Source organism: Meriones unguiculatus, chromosome 2 (genome assembly GCF_030254825.1).
Source record: "Meriones unguiculatus strain TT.TT164.6M chromosome 2, Bangor_MerUng_6.1, whole genome shotgun sequence".
Taxonomy (NCBI): Eukaryota; Metazoa; Chordata; class Mammalia; order Rodentia; family Muridae; genus Meriones; species Meriones unguiculatus.
In genome coordinates, this window is record NC_083350.1 from 21,987,656 (window position 1) to 22,008,579 (window position 20,924).

The window sequence follows — 20,924 nt, forward strand, 5'->3', positions numbered from 1 at the left end:
ACAAGAGATGCCTGTACAGCTTCACAGCAGATGTTAAACACTGTATACATTTCCTTCCAAACCAGCATGCTGTTAAATGAAGACACTTCGTGAAGTTGAGGCCTCCCAGTAAGAGAACTGGAGCCTGAGACTCACACCAGGATTATGCTAAACAATTAACTGATTAATTGGAAAGCAGAGAAGCTCAGATATAAGAGTAGTAGCTGCCAGTACCAGCCTCTGCCTATTGAGAGAGGAATAAAATATCAAGAGCATACATGTTGCTTTTGTTATTCCATGACTTTACTTTAGAGATAGAAACATGCCAAGAATCTTGTGTGCCTCAGATAAACTACAGAATATTTTGAAATAGTAGATTTTTGAAATGGTAGATTTCTGAAGATTTTCACTGTTGGCCCTGATGTCTGAATCAGGTAGGAAACTTACCACAGTCTCACACGCTGGCCTGTTCTGTGTTGTCTCTAGGTCCTTCCTTCTGAGCATGCTGCCCACGGTACTCATTATCGCGTTTCTGCTCTACACCATAAGAAGAGGGCCTGCTGGCATTGGTCGGGCCGGCCGGGGAATGGGTGGACTCTTCAGTGTTGGGGAAACTACGGCCAAGGTCTTAAAGGATGAGATAGATGTGAAGTTCAAAGATGTAGCTGGCTGTGAGGAGGCCAAGCTAGAGATAATGGAATTCGTGAATTTCTTGAAAAACCCAAAGCAGTATCAAGACCTAGGAGCAAAAATCCCAAAGGTAAAAAGATACTTGGAGACAATTAACTCCAAACTTGTGTGTCTCTGAAGCTGTTACTTATTACTTACTCAATTAGTTGTTTTTTTTTTTTTTTCTGAATTTTTTTTTCTGTCTGATCAGTTCTGTAATCTGTTTTCTGTATATCATTTATGGATTTTGTGTATTTCTAAAAATGTTTGTTTTTTTTCTCTCCTCATAGAAGTCTTTGATTGGCTTTGTTCTTCCTCTGATTTAGGAACCCCTCCCCTGGCAGCTATGGCCTCTGGTCAAATAGTCACAGTGCAGTGGCCCAGTCTCCTCTGCCCCAGAGTGAGGCCGTCTGCTCGCACCTGATACTGAGCGTCTGATGCTCACTTGCAGCACATACCTCATAGCTGCTGAGCTGGTAGCATGACAGCTTTGCAGCCCTTGGCTCGGCATAAAGCAGCAAGTTGCTATTTGTTGAGTGGATTGCTTATAGGTGGAGGTCCTGGGGATTGAGCCAAGGGCCTTGAGCATGCTGACCAAGTACTTTATCACTGAGTAGTAGATACTCCCAGCCCTCTTTTTACATAGATTTTTGAAACAGTCTCATTAAGTTGCCTGGCCTGGCCTTGAGCTCTTCCTGTAACTCAGGCAGGCCTTGATTTTGCTATCCTCTTATCAGCCTTCCAAGGAGTTGGGATTACAGATCTGTGCCATGAGGCCTAGTTTGCATTAATTGTGAAGTAACTAGGTAAAATAATTCACTAATAAAGTTTACTTTAAAGAAATGTTTAGTGGCTGGAGAGATGGCTCAGCAGTTAAGACCAAGTACCTGCTGTTCTTTGAGAGAACTGGAGTCTGGTTCCTAGCATCCATGTCAGGTGGCTTGTAACCACCTGTAACTCAAGCTCCAGAGAATCCAATGGCCTCTTCTGGCCTCTGTAGGCACTTGCTTACATGTGCACATATATACACAAACATCCATGCATAAATACAGATAAAATCTTTTGTAAAAGAAAATCTTTGTTTGTTTGGTAGATAGGGTCTGACCGTGTAGCCCTTGTTGGCATGGGACAGGATCTGTGGACCAGGATGGTCTCAAACTCGCAGAGATCTGCCTGCCTCTGTCTCCCATGGTGGTCTTAAAGGCATGCTCCAAGCCTGGGCTGATAAAAGCTTTGTAAAATGAATAATTTCTGTGATTTTCCTTTTTTTTTTAGATTAAAATATATATATTATGTATACAGTGTTTTGTCAACATGTATCCCTGCATGCCAGAAGAGGGCACCAGATCTCATTGTAGATGGTTGTGAGCCACCATGTGGTTGCTGGGAATTGAACTCAGGACCTCTGGAAGAACAACCAGTGCTCTTAACCTCTGAGCCATCTCTCCAGCGCCCCATTTCTGTGATTTTCATGTCCTCTCTGTTTGGATAAAAAATTGTGTTCATGATTAAATAATTGTTGTTACTTAGTGCCCATTCACATCATACCTAGACAGATTGAGAGAAACAAAATTTAAAAGTATTTAAGTGTTGTATTACAGTCTTTCCACACACAGTATTTGGAAATAAGAGTCACGTATATTTATAAGGCAGAACAGTGTATAGTTGGTCACTTAATGGGAAGTAAAGAATGGGGGTGAATTCATAATGTACTAGGTAATTTTCTACTGCTGTGATAAGACACCATGGCCAAGACAGTTTATAAAAGAGTTTATTTGGGCTGCTGATTCCAGAGGCCTAGAGTCCATGATGGTGGGACACAGGCATGGTGGAAAGAACAGGAAGCCGAGGGCTCGCATTTTGAACCACAAGCACAAAGTGGAGAGCTAGTAATGGTGCAGGTCTTTTTGTTTGTTTGTTTGTGAGGGTTTTTTTGTTTGTTTGTTTGTTTTATTTTTATTTTTTTTCTTTTCTGTGTAGTCCTTGCTGTTCTGGAACTCACAGAGAACCACCTGCCTCTGCCTCCTGAGTACTGGGATTAAAGGCAATGGTACAGGTCTTTAAGCCCTCAGAGAACACCAGCAGGACATACTTCCTTCTGTGAGGCAAGACCTCCTTAGCCACTCCAAATAGTGTCATCATTTGGAGACAAAGTATTCAGACCCTGAGGACTAGGGGACGTTTCTCATTCAAACTACCACAATACAGTTAGGTTTAAAGCTGGGTGTTCATTTATAATAAGTAGTTACTGACTTGTACATTTTCATGAAAATAAAAGCCAGTGCTAATGTTTATTAATTATATGGATTCAAAAACCAGTTTTACTTGTAAAGAACAAAAGAACTTTGTAAATTGAGAGTATGGTATGTGTATGTCTCCCATCCAACGACTAACCAGGCCCAACCCTGCGTAGCTTCCCAGATCAGATGAGATCGGGCACCAGGCATGTTCAGGGTGCTGTGGCCGTAGACTTACACTTTTTACCTTTTTTTTTTATTAGTTTTTTAATTTTTTGGTTTTTCGAGACAGGGTTTCTCTGTGCAGCCCCTTGCTGTCTTGAAACTCACTCTGTAGACCAGGCTGGCCTGGAACTCACAAAGATCCACCTGCCTCTGCCTCCCAAGTGCTGAGATTAAAGGGATGTGCCAGCAATACCTGGCTGTGTATTTTCATTTATTATTTAAGTAGCAGTTTATTAGAGCCTAGCTGATCTTTCTTTTCATACCATTAGGGAGAGAGCTTAAAAAACAAGAAACAAACAAAAAAATCCCGACCACTACCATAAAACCTAACCATTAAAAAAAACCAAACAAACCTCAAACCTTGTAGTGTTGAGAATGCTCTCTGCACACTACCCAAGTCTACCCTGCAGCTTAGCACAAAGGTCTTTATAAGGAAAGAATTTAAGATTTCACATCACATTTTTTTTTAAACAAACTTAATTCACTTTATTTTTCTTGTATAAAAAAACCTTTATGTGGTAGCCACAGCTGGAGCCTGGGTCCTGTGAACAGAGACTCTGGTGTGGGTTTTCACAAGACGATCAGTGAATTCCTGATAAGGAGACTTGGTGAACACAGCCCCTTTCCAGAGGTCAGGGGTCAGGTAGCTGCAAGTCTTGGAGATGGCATCAAAGGTGGCCTTGGAAAAATTGCCCATGGTGCCAGTGCAGCCCCTGGCTGATGTGTAGCAGTCATCATAATCTTCTTGGGCACAGGAGCAGAGATGATGCCAGTGTCTCTGGGAGCAGGGATGAGATGCACCAAAACAGAACCACAGCGGCCTGTCACCTTGCACAGAACAGTGTGGGTCTTGCCAATTTTGTTACCCCTTGAGCCTTTCTGCACAGGGACAGTGGTTAAGCTTGGCCAAGATGCTGGCCCCTCGGATGGCCGTGGCTGCCACCTTGGAGCACTTAACACAAAGACCAATGTGACCATTGTAGTCCCCAGTACTGACAAAAGCCTTGAACCTGGTCTGCTGGCCAGCCGGTATCTGCTTCTGCACTCTCACGGTCCTAAGAAGCTCATCCTTTAGGAATGCACCAGGAAAAAGTCGAAAATCTCAGATTCCTTAATGGGCAGGGAGAACAGGTAGATCTCGCCCAAGGGCTTTATCTTTACGCCTTAACCAGGTGGCCCAGCTTAGTGTCAGGGATCCACTCCTTGTCTTTGGCTTTACCTCCACAAGCCCTGCAGCCTCGACCACAGCCAGGCCCTGACCACGGCCCCCAAGACTGCTTCGGAATCCTCCTCAGAAGCTGCAGTGGCCTCCTAATCTTGGGCTCCTGGTTCCTCTGGGCCCTCCTGCTGCACCAGCTCGTGTGCCATTTGGTGTTTTCCTGAGGAAGAAGCTTCATGTCACATTGTCACCAGCTTGTTTATAAACTGTAACAATCCCTTTCTTATCCTTACCACTGTAAAGACTCTGCTATCATATAAATATTCCATTTATCAATAGGGTTTGGAGACAGAGGTACCTTTTGAAATGATTACAGATGTGCAGTTTATGTTCTCACAATTCTGATTAGATGTAACCTTTCCTTTCTGTCTGAAGGGTGCCATTCTTACCGGTCCTCCAGGTACTGGGAAGACACTGCTGGCTAAGGCCACAGCTGGAGAAGCCAATGTCCCCTTCATCACCGTCAGTGGATCTGAGTTTCTGGAGATGTTTGTTGGTGTTGGTCCAGCCAGAGTAAGTCTTGCTGACGGAACTTCTGTATTCCAACCCAGCGCCCTGGGTGTGGGCGGGTGAGGACTCCGTCTTCTAAGGCTATCCCAGCAGGGCCTGTGTGATTTCCATCCCTCCTCCTCACCCCAGCCACATTGTAGTCCATTCTTAAGATGACCTGATTTATATATTTCAATAACTGGCCTTACTTTGTGATTAATTTTTTTTGGTAGCAATTTTATTGAGTCTTAATTGAATAATTGACATGCTTTTTTAGAGACTGTAGTTAAATAGTTTTTAGATCTATGCAACTGGTAGAACAGTTTAGAGCAGTTAGAAAAGTTTAGAACAATTGTTAGAACATTTTAGTCACTTTAAGAAGAAACCCAGGGGGCTGGAGAGATGGCTCACAGGTGAGGAGCACTGGCTGCTCTTCAGAGGTCCTGAGTTCAATTCCCAGCAACCATATTGTGACTTACAACTGTCTTTAATGAGATCTGGTGGACTCTTCTGGCATGCAGTGTACATGCAGACAGAACATTGTATACATAATAAAGAAATAAATCTTAAAAAAAAAAAAAGGAAAGAAACCCAGGTCCTTCGGTAATCTTCCTATGTCCCAGCCATAAGCAGAGTCTAACATCTATAGATTTCCTATTTCAGACATTGCAAATAAACAAAATTGTATAATGTGTGATCTGTTTTGTTTTGGACTTTTTGTTTTGTATTTTTCAAAATATATATATATATATTTTATTCTATGTGTATAGATGTTTTTCCTGCATGTGCATGTAGTGGCCACAGCGATAGAAAAGAGTGTCGATTACCCTAGAACTGGAGTTACACACTGCTGTGAGCTGCTGTGCAGGTGCTGAGAATTGAACCTAGGCCCTCTGGAAGAGCAGCCAGTGCTCTTAACAACTTAGCTATATCTCCAGCCCCTTGTGTTTGTTTTGTTTTTTGAGATGGGATCTTGCTTTGTTGCTTAGGTTGGTCTTGAATTCCTGAGCTCAGATGACCTTCCTGAATCCAGTTCTTGAGTAGCTGGTGCCAGCGTGCACTGCTCTACTCAGTATGTGGACTTGTATGCCTGGCTTTTTTCACTCAGCATATTTCAAGTTACCACAGCATCTTCCAAAGAATCTGTGCCATTTTACATTTCCACCAACACTTTGAAGGCTCCTCACTAACACATTCTGACTTTTTAGCATAATGAGGCATCTTACTTTGCCTTTGATTTGCATTTCTTTGACTAGTGACACTAAATTTATTTCACCTTCATACTGCCATTTCTCTTTGTATGTATATGTGATATATCTACATTTTTGTGTCAGTATGTTCATGTGTGCATACATGTAGAGGCTTTACAGACTAGGCCATTTCCTTGATCCTATGTTTATGTCTTTCTTCCAGAGATAGCTTTTTAGATTTGTTTGTTGTTGTTTGGTTGTTTTGTTGTTTTTTTTGATACAGGGTTTTTCTGTGTAGCCCTGGCTGGCCTGGGACTTGCTCTATACACTAGGCCAGCCTCAAACCTACAGAGATCTGCCAACCTCTGCTTTCTGACTGCTTGGATTAAAGGCACGTGTCTCCATTGCCTGGCTAGCTTGTTTGTCTTCAAATATTAGTTATTAAATTTCTGTGTATCCATCTGTAGGAGAGAGTACATGTGTGTATGCCTGTGTGTATTTGGGTCTATGTATGTGGAAAATAGAAGAGAGTGCTAAATATCTTCCTCTTTCACTCCACACATTCCTTTTAGAGCAGTGTCTCCCTGAACCTGCAGCTTAGTGTTCTTACCTAGGATAAAGCCAGCAAGTTTCAGCAATCCTTTACAGGCATGTGCTGGGATGCCCAGTTCATTACTTAGGTGCTGGGAGCCGAACTCTGTTCCCCATGATTGCACAGCAAGTCCTTTTAGTTGCTGAGCCATCTCTCCAGGCCCCAGTGTTTTTGTTCTGTTGTTTGTTTGCGAGATAGGGTTTTAGACTGGCAGCCTAGACTGGCCTTGAACTTCTGATGCTCATGAGCCACCATTCCAGCTTTGTGGATATGATTTTTTTCCCTCGGTGGGGGTGCTGTTTGTTTGCTTACATTTATTTATTTTATGTGTGTATGTATGCATGCATGTATGCATATCATGTGTGAGTGTCCATACCAGGCAGCCTGTAGAGATCAGAACAATCTGCAGTAGTTGGTTTTCTTCTTCCATAGGTCCTGGGGTCAAACTCAGGACTTCTGGCTTGGTGGCAGGCATTCTCACCTGCTGAGTCATCTTGTGAGCCTTGGTTTTGTTTTTTGAGATTGGGTCTTACTATGTAGCCCTGGCTAGCCTGGTGTTTGTTTTGTAGCTCTGTGTGGCTTGAACTCACAGCAGTACTCTGGCCTTGTCTCCCAAAGGATGGGCTCATAGATGTGCACTACCATTCCTGACTTACCTTTGTTTATTGTGTGCCAGTGGGCATGGCTATACCATGGTACGCATGTGGAGATCAGAGGACAGCTTTGGGGAGGCAGTTCTCGTCCTACCTTTTGAGATAGTCTGTCATGTTCCTTCTGCATGTGGTATAGGCTGGTCCACACGCACACTCGCATCTCACTGTAGGAGTGCTGGAGTTGCAGATAATATACCACTGCAGCCACCTTTTTACGTGGGTTCTGAGATCAACCTCAAGGTATCAGGCTTGTACAGCAGGTGCTTTTACATGTTGAGCTGCCTCCCTGGCCCTGCCTTCTGGTTTTACTTTTATTAATTAATTTATTTATTGGTTGGTCAGAAGTTTTTCTTTTATACTGGCTACTAATTCCTACTCAGACAATTGATTTGCAAACACTTTTTTTCTTTGAGACAGAATCTTACTATGTAGTTCTTGACTAGTCTGGAACTTGCTGTGTTAATTAGGTAGGCCTCAGATTCACAGAGATCCTTCTGCCTCTGCCTTGTGAATGCTGGGATTAAGGTATAAGTTACCAATGCCGAGCCAAAAGTCATTAATTCTTAACATAGTGGATTGTAATTTTAGGTAAATGAAGGGGTCTTTTGTATAAATCACAGATATCTGTCTCCTAAGGGCTGGCATGAAAGGTGTGAGCCACCATGCCCAGCATATCTGGAAGCACAAAGGGTTTTTTAAAAAGATTTTTAAGTTTTATGATTGTGTGTGTGTGGTGTGTGTGTGGTGTGTGTGTGTGTGTGTGTGTGTGTGTGTGTGTGTGTGTGGTAGGGAAGAGGGGGAAGGAGAGTGTATTAGGAGAGAGGAAAAGAGAAGGAAGGAGAGTGTATGTGAGTGAAAGGAAAGAGGAGAGGGAAATGTGTGCAGGAACCTGAGGAGGTAGGAAGATAGTATTGGGTCCCCCTGAGCTGGAGTTGCAGGTGGTTGTGAGCTGCTAGGTATGGGTGCTGGGAACTAAACTTGTCCTCTGGAAGAGCAGCAAGTACCTTTAGCCACCGAGCCATCTGTAGCCACCATCAAAAAGGATTTTAATTTTGATGCAAGTCTTTATCTAGTTTTGTTTCTTGTGTTTTGGTATCATATTTAAGACTCCATTCCAAATGAAGGCTGTGAACATTTATTCTTATGCTTTCCTTTCCTCCAAGAGTTTTATGTTTTTTGTTTTTATAGGCAAGTCATATTCTATTTTTAGGTAATTTTTATGTGTGGCATGAAGTAAAGTCCTAATCTCATTTTTAATACATATGTGTGTCCAACTCTCCCAGCATCATTTATGGAAAATAGCAAGACCTCACTGAATGGTCTTGGCACTGTCAACCATGGGTTTATTTCTAGACTCTCAGTTCTCTCTTGCAGATCTGTATTCTTAAGCCAGCACCATACTCTGGATGACTACTGCTCTGTAAAGTTTGAAATCAGAAAGTGTGGGCTAATTTTAAAGAAATACTTTTTTTTTAACCTTTTAATGTATTTTACCTGTGGCTAAAATATTAATGTAAATGGAAAAAAGTGCTGTCAAAGTGTAAGGTGCCATCCAGTGCTTGCCAAGCATAAGGATGTGTCTTTTAATCTGTAGAAAGTGGTGTGCTATCATTTGGTAGCGAGTATAGTGCTGGGGATCTTAGCATCAGTGATGATTACAGTTAATGCAGCAGGTGTGTTAATATGGATTTGCAGGAAGATAAGTCCCAGAAAAATAGAAGAGAGGGTCAGATTATGGGTGATCCACCACTAACTTCCTTATAAGGAGAGGGGATGCTAAAGATGGGGTATGAATAGTGCTAGGCCTGCAGGTGGGGGAGCTCAGAGGGGAGGGAAGCCTTGGTCATGTGAGAAGCTGAGGATGTGCATGGTGAACTAGTCTGGCGGGTGGGGTAGGCAGGATGGACAGCATGCAGCTGGTTTTGCAGAAGGCTTAGTTTTGCTGGTTTTGCTGGCCTTGAATGGGTCAGGGAACTGAGAGTCCAGCAACAACACACATGTGCACACCCACAAAGGGAAGAGTGCCCAGCAGTCATCAGGAGTGTGGAGGACCTTAGCAAGGAGAGTGGGCCTGCCACATGAAAGGAAAAAGACTTGTCAGTAGAATTCTGAAGTTTAAGGTTAAAAGCTCATCCTCGTGTTTGGAAGGTACTGTGACACCACCTTGTACTTTGACAACATTTTTTTAAGTTTAAGTTAACATTTTAGACACAGGTAAAATAAGTTAAGAGTAATTATATATATATTATAAGAGTAATTATACACACACACACACACACATATATATATATAATATCTTTAAAATAGCAGTAGTAATAGGAAATAGGGTAGACCGCAGCTGGCCTGAGAGCAATGTGCAAGCATCTTCTCTCGAAAGTGTTGCAGGGGTGCCAACTTCCAGTTAAGGCCAGGAGTGAAGGATTGAACTTGAGAGCCAGAGGTCTTTGCATCATAGCTCTGGAGCTGGGTTGGGAGTTCACAAGCTGCAATGAATTGCTTTAGGCGGTATGTTCAGGGGGGAATCCAGAATCTAGGCAGGAAAGCTGATAGGAACCTGAGCGGGGGGGGGGGGGGGGAGCTGGGCTGTGCACTTGGAAGGGCCTGAGGCTGGTGGTGAGGCCCAAGGCTGGTTCTTCCCAAGTTGTGGTCTTAAGAGTATTCTAGTCAGGTGTGGGGATCCAACCATGCCCCTGTTGTGAATTGTGGGCAAGAACCTCATTGCCAGTTCTGTGTGCGTCAGCTGGCAGATGTGGAAACAGAGCCCTGTGTGTGAGGCCTATTAAGAGCCCTTCCTTGTTAGTTGCTGCCCTGGGCATGGACTGTGAGCCTGGAAGAAGCAAACTGACCAGCTCAGGGTAAACATAGAGGTCAGCTACAATGTATCTGCAGGGCAAGATGCAGACAGAGTCAGGGCACAGTAACTTATGAATTACAGAAGTAATATTGAACTCCCTTATGACAGTAGCTATTACTATCATTTTCCACTTCTTTGTTTCTTAAATTTTTTAAAATTATGTTTGTATTTATTTTTGTGCGTGGTTATGTGTGTCACAACATGTACACGTGTAAGAGGACAACTTGAGGGAGTTGGTTCTCTCTTCCCACTAGGTGGGTCGGGGGATCACACTCACGGGTCTGTAGGCTCAGTGGCAGGCACCTTTACCACTGAATCATCTCACCAGCCCCACTATTTATAACTGAAAAAAATAGCTGGATATGGATATATAATGTGACTCACAGAAAGATTAGGATTTAATGGTCTTTAGCGAGGGAGCAGGGTTTTGCTAGTAGCTCAAGCTGTGCTCCATTTTGCAGTCCTACTCCAGTCTCCTGAGCGCTACTAGTCCAGGCATGTGTCAACATGCCCTGTTTTGAGGATAGTTTTGTTACACTAGTAGCACTTCACTTACTTGACAAGTAACTCAGATTTCTTTCTGTCAAGGTCCGAGACTTGTTTGCCCTTGCTCGGAAGAATGCCCCTTGCATTCTCTTCATTGACGAGATTGACGCTGTGGGAAGGAAGCGGGGTCGCGGCAACTTTGGAGGACAGAGTGAGCAGGAGAACACACTCAATCAGCTGCTTGTGGAGATGGACGGTGAGCAATTGCCTGCCCGGGTCAGACTGAACCGGCAGCTGTCTCTGCATAAGGATTTTACTGTGTAACAACCTTTAAAGTAAAGTGTGAGGGCAAGCAGGCAGCGAGAGCAAGCTTCCTTCTCCCGTGTGCTTTACATAGGCTGCCAGGGGAAGGTGTGGCCCAGGTTAAGGGTAGATCTTCCCGCCTCAAAAAAACAGGATTAAAGTGGGCTGTCACCCCTCAAGTGATTTAGTTAAGAGAAAGGAAGAAGAAAAAGGGAAGCCCTCAGGTGTGCCCAGCCGTTGGGATCTAGTTTGTTCCAGATGTAGTGAAGTTGACAATCAAGAGTAGCCATCATAGCAGCTGGCAATTGTTTCTTTCAGAATAGCTGCGGAGGGCATTTCCAGTGTGTCTGCCGAAGTCCTAAGTGTCTGAGTGATGGATGTCCGGTTATCCTGATCTGATAATCACGCGTTGCTTCTCATGCTGAAGTGTCATATTGCATCCCATTTATATGTACAAGTGTGTTTTAGCTATAATAAGTATTTGTAAAAATATGAATAAATTTTTGCCAAAACTTTAAAATGTGATTATTATATCTAAGAACAAGGTGACTAGTGAGAAAAATAATTCAAGTTTTTGGTTTAAAAAGTGTTAGTGAAAGCTAGGCACAGTGGCCCATGCCCTTAATCCCAGTGCTTGGGAGGCAGAGTTCAAGGTTGTGAGTTCAAGGCTAACCTGATCTATAAAGCAAGTTCCAGCCAAGGCCACACAGAGAAACTCTGTCTTGAAAAACCAAAAATAAAAGAGAGAGAGAGACAGACACAGAACAGATATACTTGCAGGCAAAACACCTATACACATGAAAGTTTAAAAAATTCTAAGTAATAATAGAAAACAATATCTAACACAGGTATGGCTTTGCGGTGCCCTTCCACTGCCAGGCAGTCTTGTTGTCTGTCCTGTGTTATTTAATTCTGACTACATTTTTATTGCCACCTTTTTAGGCTTCAACACAACCACCAATGTGGTCATCCTGGCAGGCACAAATCGGCCAGACATCCTGGATCCAGCTCTGTTAAGGCCAGGCCGCTTCGACAGGCAGATCTTTATTGGTGAGATGGCATTCACTAGGTTCAATCTAAATTTTGTGGTAGAGATGTTTCTCACTATAACCTCTTTTTCCCCTTAAAAATAATTTCTAAAGGACCCCCAGACATAAAAGGACGAGCCTCAATCTTCAAAGTTCATCTTCGGCCATTGAAACTAGACAGTGCCTTGGAAAAAGATAAATTGGCCAGAAAACTGGCATCCTTAACCCCAGGGTTTTCAGGTAAGTGGAAATTGCTGCTGTTCTCAAAGCATTTTCAATCACCGGCAAGCAAGCACCAGGTCACTGAGGTTCCTCTCACTTGGGGCCTTCAACAGTTGTTTTACCTTTTCATTATGGGAACCTTAGGTATGCACATAATTAGAGGATGCAGTAGATGGAGCCTTCAGCACTTTGCAGCTTTGGGGATGAGCAGGGAGTGATTAACATCCAGACTCTCTGCATTTGGACACCTCCGCCTCCATAGTGGATCATGATCGGCTCTTGATAGCATATTACTTTATCCGTAAGTCTTTTAGGATTTGCTCCCAAGTGTCTTTGAACAGTTATTGGTGTAGACAGCATGCGCTACACTAGTACTAAGTGTAAAGTGCTGGGTTTTGGAGGATTGAAAGTTAGTGTGTCACACTGTAGCGCAGTGAATACTCTAACTTTGAAACATTGTGTCACCCTGAGAAGAATATCAGCAGCCCATCTTCCACTGCCAGGCCTGGACAACAGAAATCTACCTGCACTGTTTCTAGGTTTTCCTACTTGGACATTTCCTATAATGGACTTATTCACTTACAGTGCTCTTTGAGATTTGCCCATGGGCTAAAAGATAGCAATTTCATTTGTTTCTGTGGTTATTCGTTATCTGGTGTACGGAAATACACCACATCTCACTTACCTGTTCCTTTTTTTATGGCATTTGAGTGGTTTCCACTTTGTGATTGTTATGAAGAATGCTTCTTTTATTCACACACAGATTTTTGTTTGGGTATGTCCATTTCTATAAGAATTGCTTGATCATGTGATGAGTATGCATCCCTTTCTGAGAAACTATCAGACTGTTTTCTAAAGTGGCTGCATCATTTTCACTTCCCACCAGTAGGCTATGAATATTTGTCATTTTCTCACATATTCTAACCAGCAACTGCTGTTCTCTCTGGCTGTCCTCTTCTGTCTCCTCCCACTCTTCATTTTTGAGACAAGATCTTGCTACAAAGCCTGGCTGGTCTGCAAGTTGCTAAGTAGTCCAGGCTGACCTTGAATTTGGAGTGTGTCCCCAGTGCTGGGATTACAGGCAAGAGCCACTACATGTAGTTCATTTATTCTTTTATTGTGGTGATCCTAGGGGTGTAACCTGGGATCTCAGCGAGGTTTTGACTTGTTCTTCAAGAGTTTGTTGTCTGTTTCTATAGTTTGTGTTGCTGTTGACTTCTAGCTTTATTTCACAGTGATCTGGTAAGCGATGAGAAGTCGTTTTGATTCTTGATTTGTGAGCTCTGTATTTGTTGGATGAAATATTCTATAGGTGTTTTGTTATCCAAACTTAGTTTATTTTGATGCGTGTTTATTGTGTTATATAAGCATGTTGTCTAACATGCCCATAAGTCATTTTCTCAGCAAAGATGGGTGAAACTAAGAAAAGTAATGAACATTTAAAAGTACTGTCATTGGCCTGGAGAGAAAACTTGGTAGTTAAGTGCTTTTTGCCCTTCCAAGGGACCCAGCTTTGACTCCCAGCACCCACACAACTAACAATAGTCTGTAACTCCAGTGCTCTCTACTGGCCTCTGTTGGTACTGCATGCAATTGGTGTACAGACATACATGTAGGCAAAATACTCATACACCATAAAAAATAAAATAAAATAAAAATTTAAAAACGCTCTCATAGTTTGCCATTACATGAACCATATTATCTATTAAGATAAATAGTTGTCTGCAGTTATCTGTTTACTACTAGTTCTCTTGTCTTAGCTCACAGGCCAAGATCATGTAGGGTTGTATTTAATACTAGAATGGCTTAAGGTTCTTACACCTTGAATTGTATTTCAGTTAAACCCTTCTCAGTCTCCTGGTCGATATGATCTGTGTGGGTTTGGTTCTCCCTAGTGTATGACTAGTTGGTTTGAGCATGATTTTGTGTGTTCACTTTGTAGGAGCTGATGTTGCCAATGTCTGCAATGAAGCTGCTTTGATTGCTGCAAGACACCTTTCAGATGCCATTAATGAGAAGCACTTTGAACAAGCGATTGAGCGTGTGATTGGAGGTAAGGCAGCTGAGTATTACTCAGGTCAAAGGCTGGTGACAGTCAAGGTGTTAAGTGGTGTGTGAGGCAGCTCAGTTGTTAAGTTACATCTTAGGTAAGGAAATATATAGCACTGCTTCATTAATGTCATTGTCACTAAAACTGGTTTGGGGTTTTGTTATTGTTAGGCTTGGAGAAAAAAACTCAAGTTCTACAGCCTGAGGAGAAGAAGACTGTGGCTTACCATGAAGCAGGCCACGCCGTCGCCGGCTGGTATCTGGAGCACGCAGACCCACTCTTAAAGGTGCCACAACGTGTGTTACAGTAGGCCAATTAAGCCTACTTAAGCAGAGCAGTGACTGCAAAGGGGTACCCTCAGTCAGGAGATAGCAGCTGCAGTGTGGCTTTGGAGAGATGTAGCAGAAAGGGCGAACCCTGAGTGAAGAGCTTAACCTTCCTGCGGGTGCAGCACGTACTCAGACAGAAAACTTTGCCACCCTGGAGATTGAACCTAGCGCCTCATACCTGCTGGATAAGTGCCTACCACTGAGCTATACCCGCCCTTTCAAAATTTTATTTTATTTTGTAAGTATGTGTGGTGCATATGTGGGTATGCATTCACGTAGCTGCTCGCATACACCTGCCCACGTGTGCACTTGAATGTAGAAGCCAGAGGTCAGTGTTGAGCGTCTTTCTCTATTTCCTCTCATCCCTTAGCTCCTAGGCTAACAACTCATGAGACTCAATTATTATTTTACAAATACCTAGGCCATATAACAGGCTCTTCTCTGACTAGCTCATAACTTAAAATAACCTGTTATACTAATCTACATTCTGTTGCATGGCTGGTTGCCTGAGCTCAGACACCATGCCTCCATCTTCCTCACACCTTGCTGGCTGAATCCCATGTGCCTGACTCTATCCCAGAATCCCTTCTGCCTGTTGGAAGTCGCGCCCATTTCCTGCCTCAGCCATAGGCCATAGGTTTTTTTAATTGATAGGCATTGCATCCATACAGTACATAAGAGATTCCATTTATAGCTCTGTATGTTTCTCTTGCTACAACAATCAACATTTATAACATAGCATCCCATTCATCTGGAGCTCGCTGATGCAGTCAAACTAGCTGACAGCAAGTCCCAGGGGTCCTCCTGCCTGTGCCATCTAAGTGCTGGGATTACAGGCACATAACACAAGGTTATTAGGTAGGTGCTGGGCATCTAAATGCAGGTCCTAATGCTTGCAGAGCAAACATTTTACTGACTGAACCCCTCCCTTTACTTTTTGTTTTGAGGTAGAATCTCACTGAGTTTCGTAGATTGTCTTTGAACTTTCTCTGTAGCCAAAGCAGGGCTTGAAATTTCACTCTTCTGCCCTCAGCCTCTTAAGGAGCTGAGAGTAAGGCCTGTTCTACTTACTATGCCTGGTTCAGAAAACCAAAGCCAGAAAGTAGCCAAAAACAGTACAGAGTTGGCCCATTGTAAACAGTTTTGGCAGTGAGGATTGGAAGTGTGCAGCTCTGGCCTGAGGGGTTTCTGTAACTATACCTCAGTGGCTGAAGGTATTGGCCATCTTGAGGTGGCAGAGAACAGAGTTCAGTATTCCAAAAATACAGGAAATTAACAGGAAAAATCTAGAAACAAGATACACTGCAGCATTGAAACCCAGATCTGGGCAGAAACTGACCAGATCTGGCTGGTTGATAGAACTGTGCACGAACAGTGTATGACCCTGGCCAGAACACGCAGAGGCTGGCGAGGTCTCCCTCTGGGGAGCTTTCAGCTGCTTCATCGCACAGTTGAGCACAGAGGCTGAAAGGCAGCCGCCTAGCTGCCCTGTGGTCAGCTAAAAAAGAAGCGTCTAGATGGGGTACATTCATATACACATAAAATACCTGAGGATATACGGAGAGGTAGCAGATGTGCAGGAGCCAGGGCTAATATACAAAGATCTGTGCTATGTCGGTATTTGTTAATGGAAAATTGGAAAATAATTTTAGTTTTTAGTTTTTTGGAAAATGCAAAGTTAAAAATTCTATTGTTGCCAGGTATGGTACCTTTAATCCCAACATGTGGATGCAGAGGCAGGTTGGTCTTTCTGAATATGAGGCCAGCCTGATTGACATAGCAAGTTACAGGTCAGCCACAGCTGCATAGTAAGACCTTATCTCAGAAGATGGGGGGAAAAGTTTCAATTGCATTATCAGATTCTCAACACATGAAATAATTTAAAAAACATCATAGGGTTCACACATTGAATTAAGGAATAAATAAAAGTGTATTCTGTACATAGAATCATATGCTGTTTCTCCCAAACTGATCTGTGGCTTCATTACAGACTGTTATGATTTTAGCAGACATTCTTTTGCAGAACCTGGGGCCATACACATCCTAGGCAAACAATTAGAAACTGAGCCACACTCTCAGCCCAAATGAGGTCTTTTTTTTTTTCCTTTTTTTTTTTTTTTCTTTTTTCTTTTTTCAAATTGTGAAGCCAAAAACACAGCAAGAACAGTGGGAGCAGCTAGGTGGGGGGTGACACTACCCAGCTACACACTGGGCACTGCTGGGTTAGGGTCTGTGGTGCTGGTGAGGTCAGCAGGCCGCAGGTACCACATTCCTGGCAGTTCTCAAGCTGGGAGGCTGCTGTGATGGTGCAAGCCTGTAATAGTAGCTCTTGGGGGCAGGAGCAGGAAGATGAGAAATTTAAGGTCATTCTCGACTTTTGAAGTCAGTCTGGCCTTTTGAGACTGTCTTCGTGAAGTCAGAAAAGAGGAAGACAGGGAGGAAGAGAAGGAAGGAAGGATTGATTGTCTGCTCAGCATGTGATGATGCTGAAAACTGCATTCATACGAACAAAGTGAACATTGACCCTTGCATCATATTCCAGAAAACAAATAGAAAACTAAAAAGCTAAAATTTTAAATGATAAAGCTTCTCACAGAAAATATAGAAAAAAAAAAAACTTTCTTAGAACACAAAAAGCATAAACTGAAAAAGTTGATGAAGGATGGCTCAGGTGCTTGCTACCAAACCTGACAATTTGAGTTCAATACCAGGAGCCACGTGATGGGGAATAAGAGAACATATTCTCACATGCATACAGCCACACACACACACAGAATTGGTCAATAAATAAATGAAAAGAAACAAAGTTAATAAATAGGACTGAAATGTGAAACTTAGTCTTTGATGGTATCACATGCCTATCATCTCAGCACTTGAGAAGCAGAGGCGAGAAGATTTTAAACTTAAGGGCAGTCTGGGCTACATAGAGAAACCAGCACTACTGGGGGATGCAGCCCAGTGGCAGAGCACGTGACCAGCCTATGCCCAGCCTGGCAACATAGTAAGACCCTGACTCAGGAAGTAGAAACAGACAGACGGCACTCTTGTCCTGAGAAATGTCATTAAGAAATGTCAACAGTAGGGTGAGCACATGGTGGCACACTCAGGAGGCAAAGGCAGGGCGATCAGGAGTTTCAGGCTGCCTGGGCTGTACGGTGATTCCCTGCCTCAAAAATGTAATCATTTAAAGGGGGAGGAGAGAAAGTCTACATTCTGAAAATATTTGCAGTGATATGTGTGACAAAGGAGTTATATCTGGAAAAGCAAAACCTAAAGTCAACACCATAATGTAGTGGGCAAGATGTCCATATGGACTTTATAGAATAAGACATATGAATGGACATTAAGGCAGGAAATTGCAAAGGAATAATAACTAGATATCAGAGCCACTTAATGTGTGCATGGCTGACAGGTAAGCTCTGTTTGCTGGCTCCTATAAAAGTGATCAAGTGGTCCTCACCCAAGATGGATGAGAATGGATTTCACACAAGGATTTTCTGCTATATTTATAGTGTCATTAAGCTGGAAACCATCCGCTGTCCATCAAAATGAAATGGAATCTGTGTGTGTGTGTGTGTGTGTGTGTGTGTGTGTGTGTGTGTTGGGGGTGTGTGTGTGCATGTTTATAATCCCAGCACTTTGAAGGCTGGAGCAGTAGGATTAACATATGACACAAGTTTAAGGCCATCTTGGGCAAGTGTGAGACCTTGTCTCACAAAGCAAAGAATGGATACCTGATATGTTTACCCAGCGGCATCCTATAAAGCAGTAAAAATGAGGAGGTGTACACACTGTTGTCAGTACACACAGCTGTATTGATCAATCTCAGAAACAGTGAAACCAGACACAAAGTCCATACTGTACAGTGCCATTTACATGCCAATTCCAGAAAGGGTCCACTTGCCTGTAAGCATGCATGTGGTTGCTTGGGGCTCTGAATGGCAACTTGGGGGCAAAGTGGCAGTATTTTATATACTAGTTGTGGTTGGAAGTTGTTTATAAAACTCCTTGATTTATACTTAAAGTGGTTACACTTTATATAGAAAAATCCTCCTCCAATACAATTAATTTCTAAAGAAAAAGGAACTTGCCTAGTTTCATAAAAGGGATCTGGGAGGAGAATGAAAACCCTTGAGCATCTTGGTCCACTGTCCCCTTTGTCCTCTGAGACACAAGTGGTTGTACCAGAGTTGAGTCAGTTCTGTGGTCTGCCAGAGGAGCAGTCATCAGGACTCTTAACTGAAAGACTGATTTTAGTCTGCCTTTACGTAAGGCAGAATGTGCTTTCTGGAGCTCTGAGGTGAGGCTGTTTCTCTCCTGGCCATCACTAGCTCTCAAGCACTAGAGCGCATGTGCAGCCCAGCACTGTGCGTCTTCTCATCCGCGAGTCTCCCTGAACACACTCTGCTCAGGACTGTGGGCCCTCACTGTGCACTTCCTACCGCAGGTGTCCATCATCCCCCGTGGTAAGGGACTGGGCTATGCTCAGTACTTGCCAAAGGAGCAGTATCTGTACACAAAGGAGCAGCTGCTGGACAGGATGTGCATGACTCTGGGTGGCCGTGTCTCCGAGGAGATCTTCTTTGGAAGAATTACAACCGGTGCCCAGGATGACTTGAAGAAGGTCACCCAGAGTGCCTATGCCCAGGTGAGGCCTTGGGACTGGGCTCTGCTTGGAAAATTAGCCTTTGTGGATTACTGAGGCCACACAGATGTTTCACTGCTTTAGGTTTTTGCAGCAGAGATTCTTTCTTAAATCCACTCTGGGGGCTGGAGACATGGCTCAGCTGTTAAGAGTTCATACTGTCTTTGCAGAGGATCCAAGTTCTCGCCCCAGAACTCATGTTGGGCATCTTACAACTGCCTATAACTCTAGATCTGGCACCACTGGCCCCTAAGGGCACCCAGACTCATGGGTACAGACACACATACAAATAATACAAAGTTTAATTTTTAAAAAGGTTCCTTTTGTCATTTGTGCTATACGAATGTTTTGGCTATGTATATGCATGTGCTAAACATGTGTGCCTAGTGCCCTTGGGGCCACAGAGGCAATTGGGCCTCCTAGAAATGGAGTTTCGATTGCGAGCTGCCCCATCTGTGCCAGGAACCAAATCCTGGCCCTGTTTAAAAGCCCTAAAGTTTAATTTTTAAGCTCCAGGTTCCCACAGCAGCTCGACAGCTGACCTCAGGATCTCCCCACGGCCTGTCCCTTGCCGTTCCCCCAGCATCAGCCTTTCTCCTGACCTGTAACCATCCCTGTTTTCTTCAGCTTCCCCCGCAGGCTTCCACAGCCCCAGCAGTGGGCTGGGATGAATGGCTTCTTTGAGAACTGCTCTCTGTTGAAGCAGCTCTTTGCCTTTCTTCTATGTCTTATTTTGAAAATAACATTTTCTAACTAGTTTTTCTGTTTGTTTGTTTGTTTGTTTGTTTTTTCAAGACAGGGTTTCTCTGTGTTGCCTTGGCTGTCCTGGACTGGCTTTGTAGACCAGGCTGGCCTCAAACTCACAGAGATCTACCTGCCTCTGCCTCCCTGAATGTTGGGATTACAGACATGTGCCACCATGCCTGGCCTACCTAGTCATTTTTAATGTTAATATTATTACCTCCTAGGCATTATTGCTTATTATTTGCTCTTGTTTATTTCTAGTTGACTCTTGTAAACAGTATTTTTTTTCTCCCGTGTGTAGGTTTTTCCTGCCTTCTAGCACCTCATGAGTTCTGTATCTGATTGATGGAGTCTTTTCTGCTTCCCCCTGCTTGTTTCATTTCTGGAACAGTGGTTCACAGCTTCCTCTGCTGTAGACCTGTATTTGCATCCTACTTTTCTTCCCTGGAAACATTATTCTGCATCTTGTGTCTTTTTTTCATAGTAACTTCACATCCACTTGCTGTCCATTCTGATCTCAGAAGTGGGGAGGGCTAGCATGTGGTAATGTGGGGAACCTGTGCTTTCCCTCTCTGTGGGAACTGGAGTCACAGATACTGGAGAGCCTCTGTGCCAGTTCGAGCATGCAGTGTTCTCAGGCGTTGAGCCATCTCTCCAGCCCTGGGCCTTCTCTTTTCATTTCCAGAAGCTTCTCCCTCACGCAGTGCTGTTGAGTTTTAGACCTCCCATGGGTCACAGTACAGCGGTCTCTTCATGTTGTCCCTTGGCTCCATGGACTCTTTGTGAAAAAAATGCAGGTGTCGCCCTGGGTCCCATGGGCTTGGGCTGAGACTGTCTTCATAGGGAGAACTTGTTGGCTGTTTGATCTGACCAAGAGCTTCTGGCTCTTCACTTCCCTCCACTAGAGGAATAGCCTGCAGGCTTAGAGCTGCTGCAGTTTGCCCACCGTTTGTCTACCGTTGTGTCCTGAGTGTGCTCCCATTCTGCCGCCATCTACAGCGTATCCACTT

At 43.5% G+C, this 20,924-nt stretch overlaps 1 protein-coding gene across 2 annotated transcripts in view; it reads left to right on the forward strand.

The window, feature by feature from the left end:
* Positions 1-20,924, forward strand: part of Afg3l2 (AFG3 like matrix AAA peptidase subunit 2) — a 36,019-nt gene that overhangs the window by 13,333 nt on the left and 1,762 nt on the right. For both annotated transcript variants that reach the window (XM_060377139.1, XM_060377140.1), the window contains exons 8-15: positions 466-739; positions 4,705-4,842; positions 10,696-10,849; positions 11,839-11,946; positions 12,039-12,164; positions 14,089-14,199; positions 14,367-14,482; positions 18,973-19,173. In XM_060377139.1, the coding sequence (XP_060233122.1) occupies positions 466-739; positions 4,705-4,842; positions 10,696-10,849; positions 11,839-11,946; positions 12,039-12,164; positions 14,089-14,199; positions 14,367-14,482; positions 18,973-19,173 (1,228 nt within the window). The remainder of the gene's footprint in view (positions 1-465; positions 740-4,704; positions 4,843-10,695; positions 10,850-11,838; positions 11,947-12,038; positions 12,165-14,088; positions 14,200-14,366; positions 14,483-18,972; positions 19,174-20,924) is intronic.